General features: G+C 41.6%; 1 protein-coding gene across 2 annotated transcripts in view; it reads left to right on the top strand.

The window, feature by feature from the left end:
• The window catches only part of NUDT4 (nudix hydrolase 4), a 37,719-nt gene extending 15,512 nt beyond the window's left edge, over nucleotides 1–22,207 (top strand). Inside the window, exons 3-5 of one of the 2 annotated variants that reach the window (XM_030214330.1) lie at nucleotides 4,885–4,929; nucleotides 11,025–11,112; nucleotides 17,319–22,207. In XM_030214330.1, coding sequence (XP_030070190.1) covers nucleotides 4,885–4,929; nucleotides 11,025–11,112; nucleotides 17,319–17,521 — 336 coding nt within the window. In that variant the 3' untranslated portion in view covers nucleotides 17,522–22,207. The remainder of the gene's footprint in view (nucleotides 1–4,884; nucleotides 4,930–11,024; nucleotides 11,113–17,318) is intronic. The other variant, XM_030214331.1, reaches the window with a different exon arrangement.
• Nucleotides 22,208–24,868: the final 2,661 nt, after the last annotated feature.

Consider the following 24,868-nt stretch of genomic DNA (forward strand, 5'->3'; position numbering starts at 1 on the left):
AGCTCCAGCCTGTTTCCGGGGACGTGTGGCCGGTTCTTCTCTTGCGGCTCATTCAGATGTGGCATGGTTTTTGAAAGGCGCTCTTCATTGCCCTCCACTTCGATGCCCATGTCCTTCTTGGACGTTGAATTTGGTACTTAGTGCTTTGCAGGATGCACCCTTTGCGCCATTAAGGTCAGCTTCAGATAAAGATCTCACTCTCAAGACAGTGTTTCTGGTTGCCATTGTCTTGGCCCGACGAGTTTATGAACTACAGGCCCTCTCGTGATGAGAACCCTTCCTCCAGTTTTCGGAGGCAGACGTAACTCTGGGGACAGTTCCTTCCTTTTTGCCTAAGGTCGTATCGGCCTTTTACTTGAATCAGCCACTTTTTCTTCCCTCCTTTCGGAGGTCGGAGTTTCCGGAGAATTTTTTGCTCCTGCCACTTTTGAATGTTCATTGCTGTCTTTTGCGATAGATGACAAATGAATTCTGTTACTTGGAGGATCATCTTTTGTCAGACCCCAGATGGAGTTTTGCAGCTTCCAAGGTGATTAGCGCGCGGTGGTTTAAGGAAGCCGTTGTTTCCGCTTACATGGTGAAGGGTGCACTTCCTCCTGCTGATTTGCATGCTCATTAGACCCGATCACAGGCTACTTCTTGGGCGGAAACAGGTGTGTTTTCTTTGGATGAAATTTGTTGAGCAGTGACCTGGGCCTCTCGCCATTATAATGCCTTTTGTATCGCTCCATGGTGTGACTGCACCTCGAATATTGTGTTCAGTTCTGGTTGCCGCATCTCAAGAAAGATATATAGTGGAATTAGAAAAGGTGCAGAGAAGGGCGACAAAAATGATAGAGGATGGGACGACTTCCCTATGAGGAAAGGCTAAAGCGGCTAGGGCTCTTCAGCTTGGAGAAAAGGTGGCTCAGGGGAGATATGATAGAGGTCCATAAAGTGAGTGGAATTGAATGGGTAGAAACTATGGGATAAGAACGAGGGGGGATATGCAGAAGGAGGAGAAAGTAGAGCTGATGGACGTCTCCGCTCTAGCTGGAGCCTCCACAGGAAAGGTAAAAGCTTTATGGGTCAGGTTATTGTGGACCTGTGTAAAAAGGGGGAGGAAAGGATAATAAAGTTTGGGAGGAAGCTGTGGAAGAGTTTTACTATCAAGCTATCCAGGCAGACTGTAAGAAGTACTGCTAGGAGATTGGACTGCAATAACGGAGTCAAGGGATAGGCTACGGGGGTTTGAATGTCAAGATTATGGTGATGCCTGAAAACTCTGTGTGCGGCAGTATTGGGCAATAACTGTTACTTTAAACCAGAAGAGGAGACTACCGATGTGAAGTAGGGTTGTGCCAAGTGATTTCTGGGACCAAACTGATTAAAGGAAAATTGAGTTGGAGAATCTATGAGTGTCCAAACTGATTAAAGGAATCTGAGTGCTTTATGGTTTTGTTACTGAGCTCCTGGTAAAGGACAGACAGCTCGAAGGAAGAGAGGGAACTGCAATCTTACCGGTTTCCTTTACTGTCATGGAGTAAGCAGAATAAGAAGGGCTTCTGCTCATAGCACAGGCCTCCAGCTACTCCCCAGGGAAACAAGCCAAGCAGGAACCACCCTGGCCCTGGCTGGAAGGGAAATCCTGGGTGACAATACATTAAATCACTTATGTAATATATAATATATCCCATATGTATTGAACGGGTAGATGTGAAGCATCTGTTCACGCTTTCCAAAAATACTAGGACTAGGGGGCGTGCGATGAAGCTACAATGTAGTAAATTTAAAACAAATCGGAGAAATTTTTTCTTCACTCAACGTGTAATTAAACTCTGGAATTCGTTGCCAGAGAATGTGGTAAAGGCAGTTAGCTTAGCAGAGTTTAATAAAGATTTGGACGGCTTCCTACAGGAAAAGTCCATAGACTGTTATTAAATGGACTTGGGGAAAATCCACTATTTCTGGGATAAGCAGTATAAAATGTTTTGTACATTTTTGGGATCTTGCTGGGTATTTGTGACCTGGATTGGCCACTGTTGGAAACAGGATGCTGGGCTCGATGGACCTTTGGTCTTTCCCAGTATGGCAGTACTTATGTACTTATGTAATTGCTTTTGTGTGTTAGATCATTGTCTTGTTGCATAACTCTATTACACTTCTTGCACGGACAGATTACCAGATTTAGTTTTCCGGTCCAGTGCAAAATTTCTTTCAAGTCCTGAGGCATTAAAGCATCCCCACCATCAACCATGTTTGACTGTTGATGTGGTTACTGTGGAATGCTGTATTTGTTTTATGATAGACATAATTGGACCTGTGTTGTCCAAAGAGTTCCACTTTTAACTTCTGTCCATGGAACATTATCCCAAAGGATCTTGAGACTAGGAGGCTGGCACCTAGATGACCGGTGAAATGTAGTAATATAAAGAAGTGCAGATTGATACACATAGCGAAAAACAATCCCAACCACAAGTACAAAAACTTTTAATTATTAATTTATCTTTTTAAAGCGCTGTTCTAAGCTAAACAGTCTCTTTACTATGCTAGGCTCCACTGGATGACAACACCCACATCTGAGAAGTTATACTGCTGTTCATGGAGAATGTCTTTCTGTTCTGCGTAACTGACTTCAACCCACTTACCTCGTTTCATTAAGTCTCCTACTGCATTGATACTAAAAAAAGGAGGAATGGTTATTCTACTCACTTTTCTGATCCATCAATGGAAGAATCAAGTTTCTGACTTTTCGTTATTGCATCCTATGGCAGCTTGTGTGTTTTGGCATTATTGGCAAGAGTGCACATGCTTTGGAAAGCAGGATTTAAAAAAGGATCGAAGTATATGAAGCTGTGCATTTTTTATTCAAAATAGGATAACAAAAACAAAGGGTGTCTAGACCATTACTGTCCAAAGAAAACCACTTGATTGCCTATCATGACCATAACATTGCTGCGATGTGACCACTAATTTTATTTATTATTAGGATTTATTTACCACCTTTTTTGAAGGAATTCACTCAAGGCTGTGTACAGTAAGAATAGATCAAACATGAGCAGTAGGTAATTAGAGCAGTAAAAATATTTGAACAATAATACAAAGTATGGCATGGTATACTACTTACCTCTCTATTTTTCCTTATGTTAGGGTTGCCTGGTTTTTAAAATCTATTATGAGTTTATTCCAAGGATAGTTTGATGTAAAAAAAACTTTAGAAAAGCAAGCTATGCAAGGAGAAAGATAGATTTCCTGAAGCAGCGAAGGTATTCGCAAATCGAGACGTTCTTGTCGAGGAACAATGGATAACAGGATGAATAACAACGCTTTAAATCCACACAAATAAGAATTAGTGTAAGGCACAGAGAGCCCGCCAGGGAAATCAGCAGTATACCCACAACAAAAGGAGGACAGCTATATCTGAGAGCAAAGCAGAGAGAGAAGATTTAACACCACCAGCCAGCTGGAGAATACAAAACACAAGATCAAGTGTGGGTTTTGGATAGGGCAGCAGAAGTACCGTGTGAGAAAATGTATTAAATATGTGGGGTAAACATAAAGAAATTATGGTTATATTTAGATAAAATAAAGGTGTCCGACAACAGAAGTAATGTGTTTTCACAGGGTGTAGAAATTTAAAATTGACCAACGGTGTAACATGAATGGTTTTTCTCAGTAGGAGTTTTTTTCATTGATGGTTACATTGGTGGGAAACAAAACAGGACCAATGATGACTGACTCCACATAGTTTCCTGGAATCCTTTTGAAAAAAGAAGGTTCTTAATCACCCGAGAGGGTGATAGACCAGGAGTTGGAAGCATTGAGGTCTGGTTAATAACTGTTTGTAATTAATAGGTACGCTCATGTGAAAATAACATTCACACTATCCTTGGAATAAACTCATAATAGATGGTATACTACTTGCAATGACAACACAATATGTACTAGAACATTATAATTGGTAGTGAGGGGTAAGGCAAAGTTGTAACATATAGATGAGTAAGAAAGTAGGAAAAATTAGAAAGTAAGGTGATTGATTTGATGGAAGTTGCATGCGAGGTCAGATGGCTAAATATTATCTCAGCTAGGGTAGGAGTGGATAAACATGTCCAGCTGCAGTATGTGCAGCCCGAGTCAATCCTTGTGTGTGTGAGTGAGACTAACAAGTTAGTTACTTCTTCCATTAAAGACTTGGTTGAAGAGCCAAGCTTTCACCTGATTCCTGAAGTAGAGATAGTCTTGTGTTAAGCGGAGCCTTTCAGGCAATGCATTCCAGAGTGTGGGGACTACTCCGGAGAAGGCTCGCTTGCGGGTATCACATCGTGTAACGTCTTTTGGAGAGGGTGTAGTTAGTGAAATTCCTTGGGAGAGGACCTTAGTGTCCTTGGCAGTATGTGGAGGATCATCCTATTCTTCAGATACTTGGGGCCATTTCCTTTCAGGGCCTTGAAGATCAGACATAGTTTTAAATTTAGCCCTGTATTGTACTAGTAGCCAATGGAGTTTTTGCAAAAATGGTGTGTTGTGGTCCCGTTGCTTTCAACCTTCTGAGTCTTGCTGCTGCATTTTGAATCAACTGGAGCTGGTGCAGGCCCTTTGTAGTAAGACCATTGTATAGTGCATTGCAGTAATCCAGTCTTGATGTTACCATGGCATGCACAACTGGGATAAGATTTTCCTTCTCGATGTAAGGAGAGAGGCAGCATAGCTGTCACAAATAGTAGAAGCAGCTCTTGAAGGTTGCTTGAATGTGGGAAATCAAAGTATGGAATCTAACTGTATTCCAAGGTTCCTGACTTGTGATTTCAGGGGGAGCACTTGGTTTTTGTATGTTAGTATTTCATGCCAGAAGTATAGTGCGTTAGTACTGCATTAAACATTTTGAGTTGCTCTTTTGTTTTGCAGGCTGGAGTAAAAGGGAAATTGGGGAGATTGCTGGGGATATTTGAGGTGAGTTGCATAAAATCTTCATCTTCATTTTCATGCTGCAGCCTACTGAAAGGTTACTGACCAGTTTATAGTTGTAGCTGTGATCAGATATTGGAGTAGCAGCACTTTGGACTTTTGGGGGATGTATTCATTTTTTTAAATTTTTTTTAATGTTGCCATATTGAGTCAGATCAAGGGTCCATTTAGCCTAGTATCTTTTTTCCAACCATGCCCAGTAGAGTGTCAACGGGGACCCATGGTAGCAAAAAGAAATTTATTGCGGTTGTGGGAGCAAAAACTTTTACCATTCCACGAAGCCATGCTCCCATGGCAAAAAACCAAGCCATGATTTCTATGGGTCCGGCATCTCTGTCGTCCTCCTTCCCTCCCTCCCTCCTGTCCTGTTGGCGGTCTACCTTATGCAGCTGCAAAGAGGATCTCCACAGGTCTGCTCTTTCCTCTGCCAGCTCCTGCCTTCTGATGTAACTTCCTGTTCTCCAAGGACAAGCAGGCCGTGTTCTCACATGTGGGTGATGTCATCCGATGGAGACCCAGTTCGTATGCTGAATCACTAGTACTAGCAGCATTCCACCGTGCATGCACTAGTACCTTTCTGCCTGACACTCGAGCTTGGGTCCCTCAGTCTCTTTTTCTGTGGAGCTGAGAGGACATGTTCATGTAGTCTTCTCACTGCGCTTTCAACACACTTTTTCACTATCATGAGTGCCTTCCCTTGCGGGTATTTTTTTTTTTTTTAATTCCCCCAATTTTTTTTTTCGATATCTCAAAAGGCTCTCAGACCTTGGGCCAGATTATGAACCCTCTGTTATCTTTCTCTTCATATGCAGGCCAGAACATAGTGTGACTGGCTGAACAGGAGAAGCTTTCCAGCTCTTCAAAGGCTGGACTATCTTCTGCACTGGCAGCATCAAACTCCATGGCTGCTTCAACACCAGTAACCATTGGGAGAGCACCAGCATTGAGTGAGTCTCCACCTGCCTTGACACCGGGCACTGTTAGCAGGCCCCAGGACCAGTCAACATTGGATCCATCAATGGGGGCATGCTCTGATTCGGTGGCATCCTCATTGGCCCTGGGGGGATCGAGTCTGTATGCATCAGGGGAAGCCCAGGAAGCATAAGCATTGGTTCTCCTCGACGCATGGTACCAGGGATACCGGGGCATTGGACTCTCTGATACTCGAAGTGCCGGCATTGAGAGGAGCGCGCCCCCCCTCCTTGGAAAAGGTGCCAGTGCATCAGTCATAGAGTGGCCAGGTCATCGTCACCAGTTTGGCACAGATGACTTCAGACTGCCTCCCTGGCTCCCATGCCTTTTTCGATGCCCGCCCTTGATGTTCTTTTCCAGAACATGCTCCGAGAGGAGCTAGCGCAGTTGTTACAGGGAGCTTCCACTTTGACATCAAGGATGCTTGCGCACTCAGCAGAACAGCCCCAGGCCCTCTGAGTTTCCACTAATGCCGGTGCCCAGAACATCGACACCAGCACTTCATAGGGTGTCAGAGACAAGGCATGAGTAGGCAGTAGCCCCTTTGACAACGAGGGAGGAAGCTTCCCCGCAGTCTGCACCTTGACACTCCTCGGAGCATGGACATCATTCCACTAGATCCAGGCCGGTGCAAACTCAAGTCTCCTGATCCTCAAGTGGAAGAAGAGTCTGACTGGTTATCAGACGAAGATCTACATTACTTCTCAGAGGAGTCGTCGTGGTATCCTTTCTGATACCTCATCTCCTGAAGAGACTATCTCCTCCAGAGGTACTGTTTTACTGGTTTTGTCAGGGAGATGGCAGCGGCTATCCCTTTTATGTTGGAGACGGAGGAGAGCCTAGGGCAGAGATGTTATCTGTCTTGGGCTATAAAAATCTCCTCCCAAGGAAGGGGTCACTGTGCCATTGCACCCTATCCTTAAAGATGTACTGATGATTTTCTGGGAATCTCCCCTCTCAGTGCAGGTGGCACCTAGGAAGGTGGATAAGCAACATCATATCCAGAAGGCTTCCGGATTCAAGAGAGCCCAGTTGCCTCACCACTCCTTTGGTAGCCAAATCCACGCTCAAACGATCTAAGAGCTGTCTGTCATACCTTGGCGTCCCCGGGGCAAGAGGCCAGAACCTTAAGACTCATTTGGAAGGAAAACTTTTTAGGTGTCTATTCTCATTGTGCATCCAGTCCTACCAAGTCTACATGAACCTTTACTTGGAGTCTGTAGTTAATAGGACACTTAATCTGGTGGATTCTCTCCCTGTGGAGCAGGCCATTGAGCTTTTCCAGTTGGCCAATAAGCAGATGGAGTGTTGGCATTATTTGGCCATTGGAATGGGTGTAGGGATGCACAGACTCATATGGCTGTGTGTCTCTTGGCAGATGTGCCCTGCTGATGGGACAACTTGGGCTTTTGACTGGCTCCAGCTAAGCATAGCCGCACAAAGAGTATCTGTTCTGGACGACCTACCGGTTGGAGGGAGACTCACTTTTACCACCACAGGTGGCCCTTATAACCTCCAACCAGTAAGTTCTTCAAATAGTCCATCGCAAGTGCATTAAATTGTCACTGACCTTCAAATTGCCCACCGAGAGTGCCTTACATCAAGCAAGTACTTAAATCTCCGCCTTTCTGAAGGCCCCAGCGGTTGAACTTGTACCACCAGGGGAGAAGGGGCAGGGATTCTATTCCAGTTACTTTCTTGTGATCAGGGAGGTTCTGGCCCATCCCAGACCTAAGGGCCCTAAACAGTTTCTTTAGGCACCCTAATTCCTCTCATTCAGGAAAACGATTGGCTATGCAAAGGATTCCTATACCCACATTTAGATAACTTCCCAGTCACAGGAGGTATCTAATTTCAAATGGGGAAATGTCATTTCCAGTATCCCATTCTGCCATTTGGCCTAGCGTCTGCCCCAAGTGCCTGGCAGAAATCGCACTATATCTACACACTGTGAGTGTATATGTTTCCTTACCTGGATGATTGGCTGGTAAAGAACACATCTCAGAGGGAGCAATCAAGGCAATGCAGTTGACTATTAGTTGCTAGAGCTTATTGGGGTTTGTCATACATTATCCAAGTCCTATCTCCATCCAGTGTGACAATTGGAGTACATAGGAGCCTCGCTAGACACAGCACAGGCTCGGGCCTTCCTTCCTTTAGCGAGAGTGGATACCTTGGTACATTTGCCTCGTAGGTCTGCAGCAGCCAGCAGGTTTCAGCTTGGCAAATGTTGAAACTGATGGGCCACATAACTTCTGCAGTGCATGTCACTCCCAGGGCACAGCTCCATTTGAGAGCAGCCCCAGTGGACCTTGGTCTCCCACAGGGTTCCTAACTGATGTCATTCGCGTCCTGTCTGAGTTGGCTGATGCCCTTCTCTGGTGGACTGTCTGGTCCAATTTGACTTTGGGACTTCCATTTCAAATTCCACCGATTAAGCACAAAGGCAGACGGTCTGCAAACTCCAAGATGGAAAATAAACGGAGCAGATCGTTGACAAAACAAAATGTAATTTATTAGTAAAAACCAATGGAATATACACACAAATAGCCCGACACAGGCCGTGTTTCGCCCAACAGGGCTGCTTCAGGGGCTACACAACAGTCCTTCACTGTCAAGTGTAATGAACATATATACAAAAAACAGCTGGATCAGAGATGCCAAAACATAGAATGCTGACTTGATGTCAGTCCGACAGTCTCTTATCTCTGAAAGTGCTCTCACTTTCAGAGATAAGAGACTGTCGGACTGACATCAAGTCAGCATTCTATGTTTTGGCATCTCTGATCCAGCTGTTTTTTCAAATCAAGGTGATCTTCTTTATATTCAATTGCAGGACATTGTATATATGTTCATTACACTTGATAGTGAAGGACTGTTGTGTAGCCCCTGAAGCAGCCCTATTGGGCGAAACACGGCCTGTGTCGGGCTATTTGTGTGTGTATATGCCATTAGTTTTTACTAATAAATTACATTTTGTTTTGTCAACGATCTGCTCCGTTTATTTTCCAAATTCCACCGATTAAAAGGTATGGACAACAGATGCATCCAACCTGGGTTGGGATTTCATGTGGATGGGCTTCACACTCAGTCAGTGGTCTGCTCAAGAGGCTCATCTTCAAATCTTCTCGCGCTACAGGCCATTTAGAACGCTCTAAAGTGTGAGATTGACTGACTCCAAAACATTATCCAAATTCACATAAAACATTGCAGCCTGGTTGTCTCGTCTGAACAAGCAGGGGGATATGGGATCCCTGCCCTCTTGGGTTATAAAGCAATAGGTATGTGGCAGTGTGCTCTCCTTCATGGGATGAGCCTCCTTGCCAGGAAGGTATATGACACAAACTGTCTGGTGGACAGACTCTGGTCTCTCAACATGGGCTTAGCTCAAAAGCTGTTCTGAGTGGGGCACCCCCTTGATGGGTCTTTTCGCCATTCAGCTCAACAGCAAGGTAGTTCTGCTCCAGGCTCGGACCACACTGCAGACTAACGTCAGATGCCTTTCTCCTACATTTGGGAAGAGGACTTCTGTACGAGTATTCTCCTATACCTCTGATTAGAGAAGACCTTTATGAAACTCAGGCAAGACCAGTGCACCATGATACTAATCGCTCCTCATTGGCCACGACAGATGTGGTTCCCTCTTCAGGAGCTGTCTTTAGATCTGTGGAGATAGGACTGTTTTCCAACTCTCATCACGCAGAACGAGGGGTCCCTTCTGCATCCCAATCTCTGGCCCTCACAGCTTTGGATGTTGAGAACGTAGAACTCAAATCCCTTAGATTGCCTGAGGGTGTCTCCTGTATCTTGTGAGCTTCCAGGGAAGACGCCACGAAGAGGTGTTATCCCCCCAAATCCAGCATGTCCTTTATCTCCTCATTCCGTCATGCTGTCCAGCATCAGCCAGCCTCTTCCCCCCCCCCCCCCCCCCCCCAGTGGTCCAGCACCTTTCCCTCCCCCAGCCACCCAATCATACAGCATCTCCCTATCTTCTCCTTCACCTGTGCAATTCATCATGTCTGGCGCTTCTTCCCCTCCCCCTCCCCATTGCAGTTCCCATCTCTTGGCATTCTCCAGCTTTTTCTTGCTCTCATTCAAACACAATATAGTCCATCCCTTGTCTTCCCCCACCCCCATGTCTAGCATATCGCCTTTCCTTCTCTGGTTCCCCTATGTCCTTTCCTGTTGTATGCTGCCTGCACTAGGACAACTGCAGCTGAGCTTGGACCTCTGAGCTCCTATCATGCTTGAGCTAGAGGGCAGCCATGTCATTGATTGCTCCTTAACAGGAAGTGTGGGGACATGACTGGCCTACTACTACTACTTAACATTTCTCCCACACGGGTAAAGCAATTAGCTCTGAGGTCCAATCCTTGCTACCGCTGTTCCACTGCAGCAGAAGCAGCACACAGTAGCTGAGGATAGGAAGAGGAGGTAGCAGCGGTGGCCTATGTATCATGTGAAAATGTACACACATGCAACTTGGAGGGAACACTGGCCTGGACCCCATTTAAAGTGGCCAAATTGCAAAACTTCACAGGAACATTAGCCAATATATTAGGATATTATCCTAGCATAGGAATTTGGGGAGTTTTTGGAATCGTATTTGTAACATAGGGATTCAAGACTCTTCTCTCAAAAATAGACTGGAAATCTTTGGTTTTTAAAATATCCATATCAAGAGCACAAATATTGACCTTCTTGCTTTTGATTACCTTTAACATATCTTTTTATGGAAAGACAGCATACAACTACATTAATTTATGATGAACATGGTTTATATAATCCACAAATACAAAACAGCTTGGTCAGAAAAATGAAATAGGATTGTTACATGCAGGAAGATATGTAAATCTGATAATCTTTCCTTCTTGATGTGTCAACTCTTGGGCTATTTTGACAGTTGTCACATGATGGTTGATATTTATTCAAATATTTTTATTGAATAGATACCAGTATGGATTGAAAGTGATGGTGTTCATACTATTGAGTTTTAAGAAGCTCCAGAAAAGGATGATGGATGGGAACATTCACTTAGATTGAATTTATACCTTATTGAAATATATTTTCCCTTATGAACTGAAATTTTTGTGTCTTTATATTTTAAGCAGAACCAAGACAGGAAGCATAGGACCTACGTTTATGTTCTTACAGTCACTGAAATATTGGATGATTGGGAGGATTCCGTTACCATAGGTAAGCTTACCTGTATGTTTTCTGTGGATAAATTGTAATCAATGCCCTCTGTTTCCTGTGGAAGGCTTTTCAAAAATTAGCTGAGAAACATGTAGCTGAAACTTAAGGTCTGAACTCTTGAAGTCTGAGCTGAAAGGACTGGCACAGTCCCTCCCCCCCCCCCAAAAAAAAACAAACAAACCCTGCAGATGAACTGTGCACTCATTGGTGCAGGATGGGGCCCATTCTAAGTTGACTTCAGTCTGCATGTAACTAAGTGGTTGCTTTACTAAGGTGCCCTAATGGATTAGTGTGCATGCAGCCCATATGTATACAATGGGCTGTGCAGTGTTTAATGTGCACTAATTGTTAATGCACTTTAGTAAAATGATCCCTCGGTGTGAATGTGTCTGCTCAGTTAAATCAATACTCGGTATAAGGAAAGGTCCCAACAAAGAAGGCAAAATCTCACTAGTTTGAGGCAAATGACTCCCTGTTATGCCCTTCTTTAGCTCCGTGGCACAGTTTTGGTGAGAACTCAATTTTACAGTTGTTTTTTTGAAGGATTTTAGGAATAGGAATACTTAGCTGAAAAACTTGCTAACTACCCCTTTCAAGAAGCAAGGGTACCCCCATCTCTAACCCTAGATGTGATGAGCAGACCTTAGGCTTCTTTGCTGTAGTGCCACATAGTTGTGTTCATAAATTAAAGCACCCCTTATCAAATGTTTAAATGAATTCCTATGACTACAAGCTGACTTCGGCATGGTACAAAATTAAAAATGTTTAATTCATAATTACTATTTTATTGTTAACAGATGGATGGAAAATAGCTATCAACTTCTGGTCACTTAAGTTATTGAAACATATAGTTTGACCAAAACATTTACATCCAAGTGTAGCATCCTGCCAGTGTAATGAGGTATTTTTCACAGGTTCCTGGAAAGGGCGCATGAATTCTGTGTGTTCCCTGAAAATAGGAGACATTCTCTATCTAAAACACACCAGTGAGGAGTACTTTGAAATGGCTTCAATAATTCCTGCCACAACTGTTGATGCTGATAAGGCCCATTACGTTGAGATTTTAGGCTGTCTTGGTTATTTTGTCATTTTATATTGCACATTATCCCAAGAGAATCGGGTTCAATGTGGCTTACATCAGTAGTGGAACAGTAAAGATTTATACGATGAACACCTAGCAATGTAACAAGTATTTAATATTGAATGTACAGGAAAGGCTCGTATTCAAAAAGATTATGGAAGATCACCATTTTATGCACAGCTGTGAATTTTATATCATACCCACTTCAGATTGTTTTCAACATATCATGCCAAATCTGTGTTCATCTAAGGACAGATCTAAAATAGCTTCCATTTCTCATAGCTTTTCTGGACCAGCTGCTTAACGAAGCCACATTTTATTTCTAGAAGCCTTATTTCCCTAACGTGTCCTGATGCCAGTTACCCCAATGTTAACTTGCATCACCCATTTGAATTGCCAAATTTAAGCTTCCCTAATTTCTATTAGCAAATCCATCAGTTTCTGGGTGGTATGCTTCTACCACTATTCTTTTCCCCATCACAAATGGGATTTTTATCCATAAATATTAGCGTATTTTGCTTCCTGTAGAATTTTGATTCTAAGACTCAGTTCTGTCTTTAACATATACTCCACCCATCCACTAATTTGATCCACTGTCATTCTAGTATTTGTACCTTTAGTATCAGTGTCCTGCTGGTCATCCTTCTTTCACCAGATTTCTGAGAGACCAGTTATGTCTGCCTTTTTTATTCAATGATATACATTCTAACTCTCCCTTATATTTGAAATGTCTGTATACAAATTCTGTACGTCTGTGTTGTTTTTGATCTGCCTAGCAGTTGACAGGAATAATTGAGAATATTTTAAGCTATCTGTTCTGTACAAAAGGCATCTAAGTGCTTTTTGCAACCTCTTACCAGGATTCTCTTAACTTTCCTGTTTTGGTTAGTATCTTTCAAAAAGATTTCATGTTGAACCATGTGCTGCTGAGTGACTATTGACTGCCTGGTTCAAAAGCTATGTCTTTTTTAAATGTTAGCATCAGCATCCAGGTTTTACCCTGGTTTAAAATGAAGCGCACATTTAAGAATAGGCTCCCCTCTCCCAAATGTTACTTTTTCCTCTTTCCTACATCTTTGTCTCATCCATGCATTGAAACTCCAGTGCTCTGCTTGTCTATGGGATCCTGCATATGGAAGAATGTTACCCTGGAGATTTTGGTTTTCAACTTTCTACTTAATACTAAATTTTGACTTCCAGAACTTCCCTTCCATGCCTTCCTGTGTACCATGGCCAGGGCTGGCGCAACCCGGTAGGCATGGCAGGGGGGCACCGACCTCTGGAGGGCGCCACAAGCCATTCTTAACTCACAGTTCCTGCAGGCAGCTCTCTTGCATTACCTACCCGCCCTCAGTTTCCCACAACAGCCCTCCTTTCCTTCCTGCCGCCCTGCATATAAAACTTTTATTTTACCTCAAGTTGTAGTGACGGTGGCAGTGAAAGCATCAGGTTCGCCTCCAGCCTTCCCTTCCCTCTGTGTCCCACCCTCCTCTGATGTAATTTCCTGTTTCTGTGAGGGCGGGACACAGAGGGAAGGGAAGGCTGGAGGCGAACCTGATGCTTTCACTGCCGCCGCCGCGACTTGAGGTAAAATAAGTTTTTTTTTTAAAAATGCAGGTCAGCAGGAAGGAGAAGAGGGCAGGCAGGTGAAGGCTAGGGTTGGAACTGGAACGCGGGCTGGAAAGGAGGGGGGCAGTTGGGGGCTGGGGTGAGTCACTGGATGGGAGGGCAGGGCAGGGGAGAGAGGAGAAATCGCTGGACATGGATTGGAGGGCGGGGGGAGAGGAGAAATTGTTGGACATGGAGGGGAGGGCAGAGGAGAATCGCTGGACATGGATGGGAGGGCAGGGGAAGAGGAGAAATTGCTGGACATGGAGGGGAGGAGGGCAGGGGAGGTGAGTTGCTGGACATGGAGAGAGGAGAGTTGCTGAATATGGATGGAGGGGAGGAGAAATGCAGGACATGGATGGAGGATAGGGAGGTTAGGAAGGATATGCACATGGAGGGGGAAAGAGAAATGCTGGACATGGATGGAGTGGAGGGAAGAGAGGAGAAATGTTGGACAGGTGGAGGGAAGGAAAGACCGAGAAAGGAGATGCACATGGATGGAGGGGAAGGGAGAGAAGATAATGCTGGACATGGAGGGGAGGAAATACAGAGGAAGGAGATGCACATGGATGGAGGGGAGAGAGGAGAAATGCTGGATATGGAAGGGAGGGAAGACAGGAGGAGATGTACATGGATGGAGGGGAGGAGAGAGAGGAGAAATGCTGGACATGGATGGAGGGGGAGAGGAAAAATGCTGGACGTGGATGAAGAAAGAGGAAGAAGATGCATACTGAACAGAGATGAGGGAAAGGGATAAGAGAAAAACTACACATGGATGGAGAAAATAGGCAAAAGCTGGATCCACTCTATACCTCCTCCAGTCAAGTTCGCAGAGGACCCAGCTTTTATCTATGGATATAGGCAAGAAATGAAGGAGGAGGAAAGTAAAGAAATAAATGGAAAGGAAGCCCTGGAAATGAAGTTGAGAACAGATAGAGAGCAGCAGAATTAGAGACTGGGACCAAGATGATCAGAAAAACAGTCACCGGACAACAAAGGTAGAAAAAAATCATTTTATTTTCATGTTAGTGTTTGGAATATGTCCAGTTTGAGAATTTACATCTGGTGTCTTATTTTGCAATGTATAGCAATGTGTTTCTGTTTTTCTGGTATTGTGCTGCATGCAGAGTCTAGCTTCTTAGGATTTCAGGTTAAAATTTGAAGAGGGGCTATCTCTGGTTCTGCATGTGTGGCTGCAAGGCCAAGTGTCTGAATAGGGATCTGTTTGTTAGGTTCTGAGATTTTGATAACATAGTTTCAGGTTTGGCAAGACTTCTCCTAATTCCTGGTCTGTATGCTAATTTGGTTTGTCATTTTGGATGTACTGGATCTGTAACAGCTTACAGAAATTATAGTGAAAAAAAATTATTTTTCTTCTATACTGGTGTAATATTTTAAATGATGCCTGTTTTATATACGCCATAGCTGATAAAAGGGGTGTGGCTACTGTAGGGGTTGGAGCTGTAGTGACCCCGCCGCTGGATGGGTAAGGGGCGCTAACTAATAGGCTGCAGGAGGGCACCAGAAACCTTAGCAATGGCCCTGACTATGGCAGTCGGCATCTCCCCAGCACAATCAAAAATCTGACTGACACATGTCTACTACCTTTTGCACCAGGTGATCCTCATGTTTTCCAGTGACCCAGCTATCTACGTTCCTAATAGTCACTTTTTATCAATTTGGTTAGCTGAACCCTTCCTGCCAATACATAAACCCTTGGAGTCCCTGAAAGGAGGATGCATCCTGGAGGGCAGGTCCTAGCAACAGGATCACTTCTGCCACACCAAGGTGATCCTTTCCTTTTAGGATGATGGCTGTGCATTTCTGCAAACGTGCCTGTGTACCATCTGGGTGCTGGAACTAATATGGGTAATGAGTTACTTGAAGTGCTTGAGCTCTTTGCTTCATTTGGCATTCATAAGAGCTCGGCTAGACATTCAGGAAAAAAGCTTTTTCCTGTCAGAGGATCACCACTCTATCCCTTGTTCAGGAGGTTACAGTGACATAAGCATGGGGCTTGTCAGAATTGTTGGACTTAATAGTATGCAACTCCTCTGGTTTATCTCAGAATGAGACTGGTCCAATTGACTTTCCACTTAGAGTAACCTGAGTGGCTTCAGTCCACCTATCACCTGACCTCGCAGCGATTCCCTGAAGGATGGACTGATTCGATCTGGCAAAAAAATATTCTGAGAAGGCTGGATGCAGTTTGACACATTCCCTGATGGCAGTGACTGAAACGTGGCCACATCAAGTTATCTGGTTTCAATAAATTTGTATGACATACTGCATCCAGCCTTTATATCCTTAAGCTCCATTATCTTCACCTTCAGTGACTGCTAGAGATTTGTTGTTTTATTTTATTTAGTTTTTTTTAGGGCTGTTCACTGATTAAATGTTTAATTGCACGATTAATCTCAATTTAAATTTTTAATCATATGATTGATCTTGTAAAGTGTCCCCCGTACATTTTCACCTGTATAGTGCAAAATAGACTGCAGACGTAAATTCTCAAAATTGACATACAGTACTTCAGTTACTAAACTGAAAATAAAATCATTTCTCTTACCTTTGGTGATTTTTGTTTTTCTAATTATCTTATTCCCTGTCTCTGGTTCTGTTCCTGTGTCTGTGCTCTGAACTCTATTTTCAGGGCCTCTCCTCCTCTCTTCTTCACTTCTTCCCCTATGACATCTTTCACATTCAACTTTCTGCCATTTTTCTTCTTCCTTAGATCTCATTTCTATTTCTTCCCTTCATCTGCGTGCACCATCTCCTCTCTCCTCCCCTTTCCCTCTATGGGCACCATCGCGTCCATCTCTCCCTTCCTCTCTGTGGGCACCATCTCTCTTCTTCTTTTTTTTTTTTTTTTTTTTCCCTTTCCTCTCTATGGGCACCATCCCAATTCCCCTCCTCCCAAGAGCTTCTGTAGCTTTTTCGGTCAAGCTGCCCCACATTCTCTCCTCCTCCTCCCTCCACACTGCCAGCCTTTACTTTTCTTTCCTACAACCCTGCGACTCTCTAAGACTCTCTCTCCCTCCTGCATATATTTTTCTCTCCTATCACTGTCTCCTTCCCTCCCCAGTTCTCCTGCCTGCAACTTGGCTTTGTAACCCTTTCCAGACCTGATAACATTTCAACAACTTTCATTGCAATCTCTTCTGGAATATCCTTTTACCATGACACTGTTCTTGTAGAAATTTTGTTTTAGCCGGTTTGTGAACATTGATTCTACTCGTCCATAAGTTAGGGAAGAGCGTTGGCATTTCATAATTTTTTCTTTTTTTTTAAATTTATAATTTTCAAAAAATAAATGACAGTTTCATTATACATTTTGAAGGCAATACAGCACTAATAGTACATGAAAATACAAGGATTAACCATAGTATCTTTTTTTTTCATATGTGGTTGTGACTAGTGCTAAAGTTTTAGTTCTCCATCAGCAGTGTGAGTATATATATATATATCTATACATATATATATTTTTTTCTTCTTCTCCTCCCACCTCCCCAAATAGGGAGAAAGAGAGAATGGTTTAAAGTGGAAGATGCACTCAAGGTTCTTCAGTGCCATAAACCTATACACGCAGAATATTTGGAAAAACTGAAACTGGGCTGTTCCCCAACCAATGGAAATTCTGTGGTGCCCTCTATTCCAGACAACAATGCTTTGTATGTTACTTCTGCACAGACTTCTGGACTGCCATCTACTGTGAGATAAAATACACATGTGGGACAATTTTTCATTTGGACTGTCACATGAGAAGAGGGCTTTGTGTTTATTTGCAAATATCTTTCAGACTAAACCAGGATACTAATGTAAAATGTTCATGTTTGTTTTGAATATTTTTCTGCTTATTGACACTTTTTTTAACAGTGTATTTCAGTAAACCAAAGCCATATATGGAAACTTTTTTTTTTTTTTAATCTGTTCACTAGATAAATTTGTAAATCAGTAAAATACCACTAACATACATTTTATGTGGTTATCACAACACTGTATGCTTTCTGAAACCCCAAGAGGTTTATTGATTGTGTGTGTGTGGTTTTTTTTTTTTTTTTTTGGTGGGGGGTGTGTGTGTGTGTGTGTGTGTGATTTGCCTTGCAAGGCAGCACTGCAAAAAATATTGGGTAACTATTTTTAGCGTAACTATGACTGATTTTGTTTCAAAATAGTTATGGAAATATAATTGGTCATGGAGTTTTTTTTTTCTCCTTTTAATAGCACTCATCAGTGGAACCTTTAGTTCTCTAATGCCGCTATATTAACCCACAGAATTTTCCGGGGGTTAGAAGCTCATTTCCATAAGTTTGCTGCAAAGACAAATGAGCTTTGTAGCAAACTTTTTTTCACATGAAAATTTAGATAATGGAGCAAGGCCTATAATAAGTACACCTCAATGAGATGTACTTAATCCTTTCTTGTGAAAACCAACCTTTTGAAGATACCTTCATGTGCTGTTTTTTGTTTTTTTTTTGCTAAATTCTGAATTAATGAACTGTTTGGCATAATATCGCAACACAGCAGTTCATTAATTCAGAATTTTAGTAAAATGTAATATATTAGACTGCATATGGTCTTATTTGCAAGGTGCAAATTCTGCATATTTTTTTCCAAACTGGACTTATGTGCAGAATGCCCTAGATGCCAAAATGTTGGTATTTTCTCTTGCATAGGCCTTGTTTGTGAATGGACTCTGTACTTTAGTACATAGTCCTGTTAGTGCTTCCCACCCCAGCTCTGGAGGCATACTTAAACCAATCTAGTGTTCAAGACAGCACAAGGAGTATGCCTGTGAGATATCTGCATACACTGGACCGATAAGGTGTACCTCCAGAGCTGGGATGATGTGCATTGTTAGTAGCTCAGTTGCCTTCAAGCAACTGTTCAGATAGACCAGTTTAAGACATGAAGTTATATGTAACTGCTGCTTTCTTTGTGGTTTTGGGGTTTTCATCTCACTGTTTAAGGGTACTGTAAATATAACTTCTCCATTTAATTCTGCTGCTCACCCCATCAGGAATTTTTTTTTTTTAAATAATCACATTAAACCCACTGCTTACAGATAGCTGAGGGGCAGAGTATTCTTAACATAAAATGTGAGTGTTTTGTATTGTCATTGAGCCATTAAGAAGGATGCCCTATATTGAGTACTGTGAACCAGAGGTACTAAATGATTTCCCCTTATTATATCTGGAAAAATACTTAGTACATCTGGTCCTATGCTTCTACTGCTGTTAGTTTAGGTTATTGAAAATTCATTCTGCACTCAAGTCCAGAGAAAACATACTGGATACAGTTGTTCTAAGCATTAGCAATATATTTTATTGGACATGTAAATACTTTTGTAAATATTCTAACCAGTTAATCAACTGGAAAACTGAGTTCAGTTAATGTAATCTGAATATTTTGCTAATCATTACATGGGCAATTTAACATATTGTGTAAAATGCTGCTATAAAGTAATTTTGAGTGCAGGTTTCTTCTAGAAAAAGATGGTGCCACAATTTAATCCTTAATTAAAAAAAAAAAAAAAAGCCACATACCATATAAATGGTTTGAAACATTTGAAAGTTGTTTTTTTTTTTTAGATCCTTCTAAATACATCCGGAAAGTATTGCTAACTGAATGAATGGTAGAAAAGGCTAAACCCATTAGCATTGAGATTGCACCAAATTTTTTAATTGATTGGAAACAAATTTACCTAGTTGAAAACAAATCTGCTTTAAAAATATATTTATTGCTTCACATCTGCTTCACCATGTAAAGAATTTTTTTTTAATATAGGAAAAATCTGTGTACATTAACTTTTTTGCTGTTCTGTTAACATAGCTACAATTTACATTTCTAGTCCTTGTCAAACCAGCTGAGTAAACGTATAGTGAAAACCTTTCTTGACCATTAACTAACTACATAGTAAAACTGATATTTTTATTTCCTAAATAGTTTTTTCTAAATTAAAAAAAATAAACTAGCTTGTCAAAGAAATTAAAAATGCATGACTATTTTGTAGCTCCTTATATGATGTGTAAAAACTTGTAAAGTATTGATATAGCTAATTATCTGAACAGGATGTTAGCCTATAAATATTAAAATGTGTATATAGGTGTATATATATTTCTTTTTTTGGTTTGGTTGTGGAAATAGGTTTAGGCTAGTTTAGTGCCATATGAATTCTTGTCATTGTGTACAAATTTCTTCAGTCTATGCAACGTACAAAATGAAGTCCCTTTCTACTTTTATCTTGATGCCTAATGTTGTGTCAACAAATGATAAACTTTGGTAGTGTAATATCTTTGGTTACTGTTGTGCTGGTAGTGTGAAGGTCATGGTCTTGGATTTTTTTTTCCTTTTGCCTGCAACATGTTTGCTAATTAGAATTGTGTAGGTGTCCATTTGCTGTCTTCACAAAGCATTATAGTTGAGTCACTCTACCAACTAAATCTTGGTTCAGGGATTGATCCATACTAAATCTGACCCCATTGCTTACTTAGATGCAGTGGCCCAGAATTACAGCATGTTAGACTTAATGTGCCATTGACTTGTATAAGCCAGTGTGTAGGGGGTTGTTGAGAGGTTTTTAGAATGGTAAAATCCTATGTTTCTAGTCTAACAACTTAGGGGGGAAATAGCTGGTTAATGTGACATTACCACTTGCAGTGAGAGCCCTTATTTATCTTGACCACACACAACATATGATCTAGTGTTTTAAAGTTTATAATTGCAATCACCTGTTCTAGCAAGGATACTATAAAAGAGCCTAATTTCTTATCTGAAGGAGGAAAAGACCTCAGACACTCATCTTGTTGCTATTCAAAGCTTGCAGTGTTATAACTGTTTTATACTTGAGTTCCTTCGTCACTAGTCTTAAAAACCTCCACCTTGTTCTTTATTCTATTTATTTATTTTAAAATTTATAGCTACTTTGTAAATCCAACTTAGTTTATTTTACGAATAGCCACCTTAGGCATACTCTTAAACTAATGGGCTGAAAATGAATGACTTAACTAGCGTATGCAACTTCAGATTAGTTTGTCTGAAGTCTCTTCCTCCTTCCGATAAGAAATTAATTGGGCTCTTCTATAGTATCCTTGCTAGAATAGGTGATTACAGTGTGGTGTTATGCAAGTGGAAGGCCAGACTAGTCAGTAAGTTTGTACTTGCCACATCATCTTAGAGATAATTGATTTGCAGTAGAGGGATATTTCTGAATGGATAATAAGCACTGATGCTAGTTAGTGCAAGAGAGCCCACCCATGACCTCCATAAAGACTTTTTGATATTCTACACGAAACAAATGTAGCATATGTGCATTTGTATATAGTTGATTTTTAATAACTTCTGTAAAGTAAAACTGTCTTTGTACAGATACTGTATATAATTAAGAACTACTTAAATCTGCTTTTACACTATCACTTACAAAAAGCAGGAAGCTTATTATAAAATTAAACTGCAAAAAAAAGTCTCATCTTCACAATATACACAGTTGCATCAGTATTTGTTTTATTGTATGAAGCAAAATTGTGAAGGACAAAGGCATTTCCAATTGTACTCCACCTCCAGAGGTGCACACAGCCCTTTGGCTTTTCAGAATTACCACGTTAGTATGCAAATCTCCATGCAGATTCATTTTAACATCTAGCCACTCTTTTTCAGAATTGTCATCTCCATAACAGGGTTTGGAAACCCGGGTGTATGTATACTTAACCATGCATCTAAGGTTCCGAGGCTTTTTCCTTTTCAAGTAAAGTAGTACCAAATTGGGGGGGAAGGGGGGGGGGGGAGGGAGACCAGAATTTTCAATTTTGATTTACAAATTTTGTTTTTCCCTCTAAATTTGTACAATGGCATCCCTGAAATAGATGTGTGTGTGTGTGTGTATATATATGTGTGTATATATATATATACACACACACTGCAGCCCTCAAGGCTACAAACAGATCATTTTAGGGATATTTTTACTGATTATACATGTTACTATCTCTGTTTTATGCAGGCATTCTAGTACGTATTCATTTTGTATATCTGAAACCCAATCTGCCTGCGGCCATTGAGGACCAAAGTTGGGCAACCCAGACACAGTATAACTGAAAAAAAAACTAGAACTTCTATTCCTGATGGAGTTTTCCTTGGAACAGTTTGTCAGGAACGGACATGGTTTGTTGCATATATGGACTTCTTTTTATATATGCATAAAGAATATGATGAGGCAGTAATTGTAAGGATATTGTATTAGACTTCATCTTGATATGGTTAGAATGGAATGCATATAGCTGACCACCTGGTAAAGAAATGAAGTTCACAATTATCTGAATATGTATATATAGAGGCAGTCTAATAATTCAGTGACTACCTGAGTGCTAACCAACCCAGTTTTACTGTTATCAATTGGAAGGAAGGAAGGAAGGAGAAAAAAAGCTAACCTCATTGGCATGTTTACCAGAATGGTTTTGATAAGGGAAAGTTATAAAAAAAAAAAAAAAAAAAGAGAATGGCTTTGCATGTTTTTTTTCATTAAAAAGATTTGATGTAAGAACATTTTGACTTTTTATATTTGAAATTTGAAACAAGAAAAAATAAAATCGGAGTAAAATGATTTAAATATTCTCTCGTTTTTAAAAGTGAGGTACTATTCCTTATCCAGCTAGTCCAGCCTAGACTGACATGTTATCCCCCCTATCAACAGAGAAAGGGATTTGAATATTCTGATAACAGTATAGCATGTGGTGCATCCAAGAACATTTCAGTATTTCTCTGCCTCCAGCAGATGGTGCAGGTTGGACTGGTGCAGCAGGATTTCTTCTCTGTCTCCCCAGGTTGAGGTCCACACCCTTCAGCTCTTGAGGTCAAGCCTTTGCCCAGGAATTGGTCCACACTTTCCTCTTGTTGAACTTTCTGTTGCTCCATGGCCCCAAGCTGTAGCTCACTGCCTTTATTTGTGAGGCCACTCAGTGTTGACCCCAAGGGCCTTTGGTAGGGTAACCCCAGGTCCCCTGCCACCAGAACAGACTTAAAAAAAAAAAAAAAAAAAAAAAGGTGTAGGGTATCCTATTCTTCTGTGTGCTGTTATCTGCCTGCTTAGGTTTGGGTTTTTTTTTTTTTTTTTTTTTTAACAGTAACAAAGATAACTTATTGAGGATCTTCCTTAGTTTGTTAAACTAAGCAGGCAGGTAACTGCCGAATAGGGCAGCTCTAATTGCCTTCTCAGCTGTGGCTGCAGCATCTGTTCATGCAGGGAAGGAGGTGCTTTTTGTGATGGGGTGATGAATTTTGTTATGGAGCTGGAGATTGTGGGTTCAACCTGGCCTGGGCCATATGCCCTTAGATTGGCTTAAGTGGAGGCCTGGTGTGGTATATCAAAAGCGCATGGTTTGGGATAAGGTATCTTTCAAGATGTCACCAAAACAGGGAAGATAGGGTATCCTGATAGGTTGCAAAAGAGACCGTAGTAGATCAGGTGTCCTAAAATAAAAATCAGACAAAAGATTGCAAATTAATACTGTCAAGTACTAAGCATCATGTAAATAGGAACAACAAAATATACTTTGAAATGTCTATATGCGAATGCCAAGAGCCTAAGAAATAAGATGGGAGAGTTAGAATATATTGCACTAAATGAAAAATTAGATATAGGCATCTCTGAGACCTGGTGGAAGGAGGATAACCAGTGGGACACTGTCATACCGGGGTACAAATTATATCGTAGTGATAGGGTGGATCGAATTGGTGGAGGGGTAGCATTGTATATTAATGAGAGCCTTGAATCAAATAGATTGAAAATTCTGCAGGAAACAAAAGACTTCTTGGAATCACTGTGGATTGAAATTCCATGTGTAAAGGTGAAAAGGATAGTGATAGGAATGTACTACCGTCCGCCTGGCCAGGATGAACAGATGGCTGCAGAAATGTTAAAGGAAATTAGGGACGCAAACAAACTGCAACACGATAATAATGGGTGATTTCAATTACCCCCGATATTGACTGGGTAAATGTAACATCGGGGCACGCTAGGGAGGTAAAATTCCTTGATGAAATCAAGGACAGCTTTATGGAGCAGCTGGTACAAGAGCCGACGAGAGAAGGAAAAATTCTAGTCCTAGTCCTAATTAGATTGTAAGCTCTGTCGAGCAGGGACTGTCTCTTCATGTTCAAGTGTACAGCGCTGCGTACGTCTAGTAGCGCTATAGAAATAAGTAGTAGTAGTAGTAGTGGAGCGCATAATCTGGTGCGGGAGGTAATGGTGCTTGGGCCACTTGATAACAATGATCATAATATGATTGGATTTGATATTAGCTTTGAAGTATACATAGGAAATCAAATACGTTAGAGTTTAACTTTAAAAAAGGAGACTGATAAAATGAGAAGAACGGTGAAAAAACTTCGAGGAGCGGCTGCGAGGATCAAAAATTTACATCAGGTGTGGATGCTGTTCAAAAACACCATCCTGGAAGTCCAGGCCAAATATATTCTGCGTATTAAAGGAGAATGGAAGACAAAACGACAGCCGGCGTGGTTAACAAGTGAGGTGAAGGAAGCTATTAGAGCTAAAAGAAAATCCTTCGGAAAATGGAAGAAGGAACCAACTGAAAATAACAAACAGCATAAGGAATGTCAAGTCACATGCAAAGCGCTGATAAGGAAGGCTAAGAGGGACTTTGAAAAAAAGATTGCGTTGGAGGCAAAAACACAGTAAAAAATTTTTTTAGGTATATTAAAAGCAGGAAGCTGGCAAAAGAATCGGACTGCTAGATGACCGAGGAGTGAAAGGGGCAATCAGCGAAGACAAAGCCATAGCAGAGAGATTAAATGAATTCTTTGCTTCGGTCTTCACCGAGGAAGATTTGGGTGGGATACCGGTGCCGGAAATGGTATTCGAAACTGACGAGTCAGAGAAACTTAATGAAATCTCTGTAAACCTGGAGGATGTAATGGGGCAGCTCTACAAACTGAAGAGTAGCAAATCTCCTGGACAAGATGGTATTCATCCCAGAGTACTGATAAAACTGAAAGGGGGCTGCTAGATGGGGGAAGGGTATGTTCTCCATGGCAATTGGGGCAGAGAAAAGT

The sequence above is a fragment of the Microcaecilia unicolor genome, chromosome 9 (genome assembly GCF_901765095.1).
Source record: "Microcaecilia unicolor chromosome 9, aMicUni1.1, whole genome shotgun sequence".
Classification (NCBI taxonomy): domain Eukaryota; kingdom Metazoa; phylum Chordata; class Amphibia; order Gymnophiona; family Siphonopidae; genus Microcaecilia; species Microcaecilia unicolor.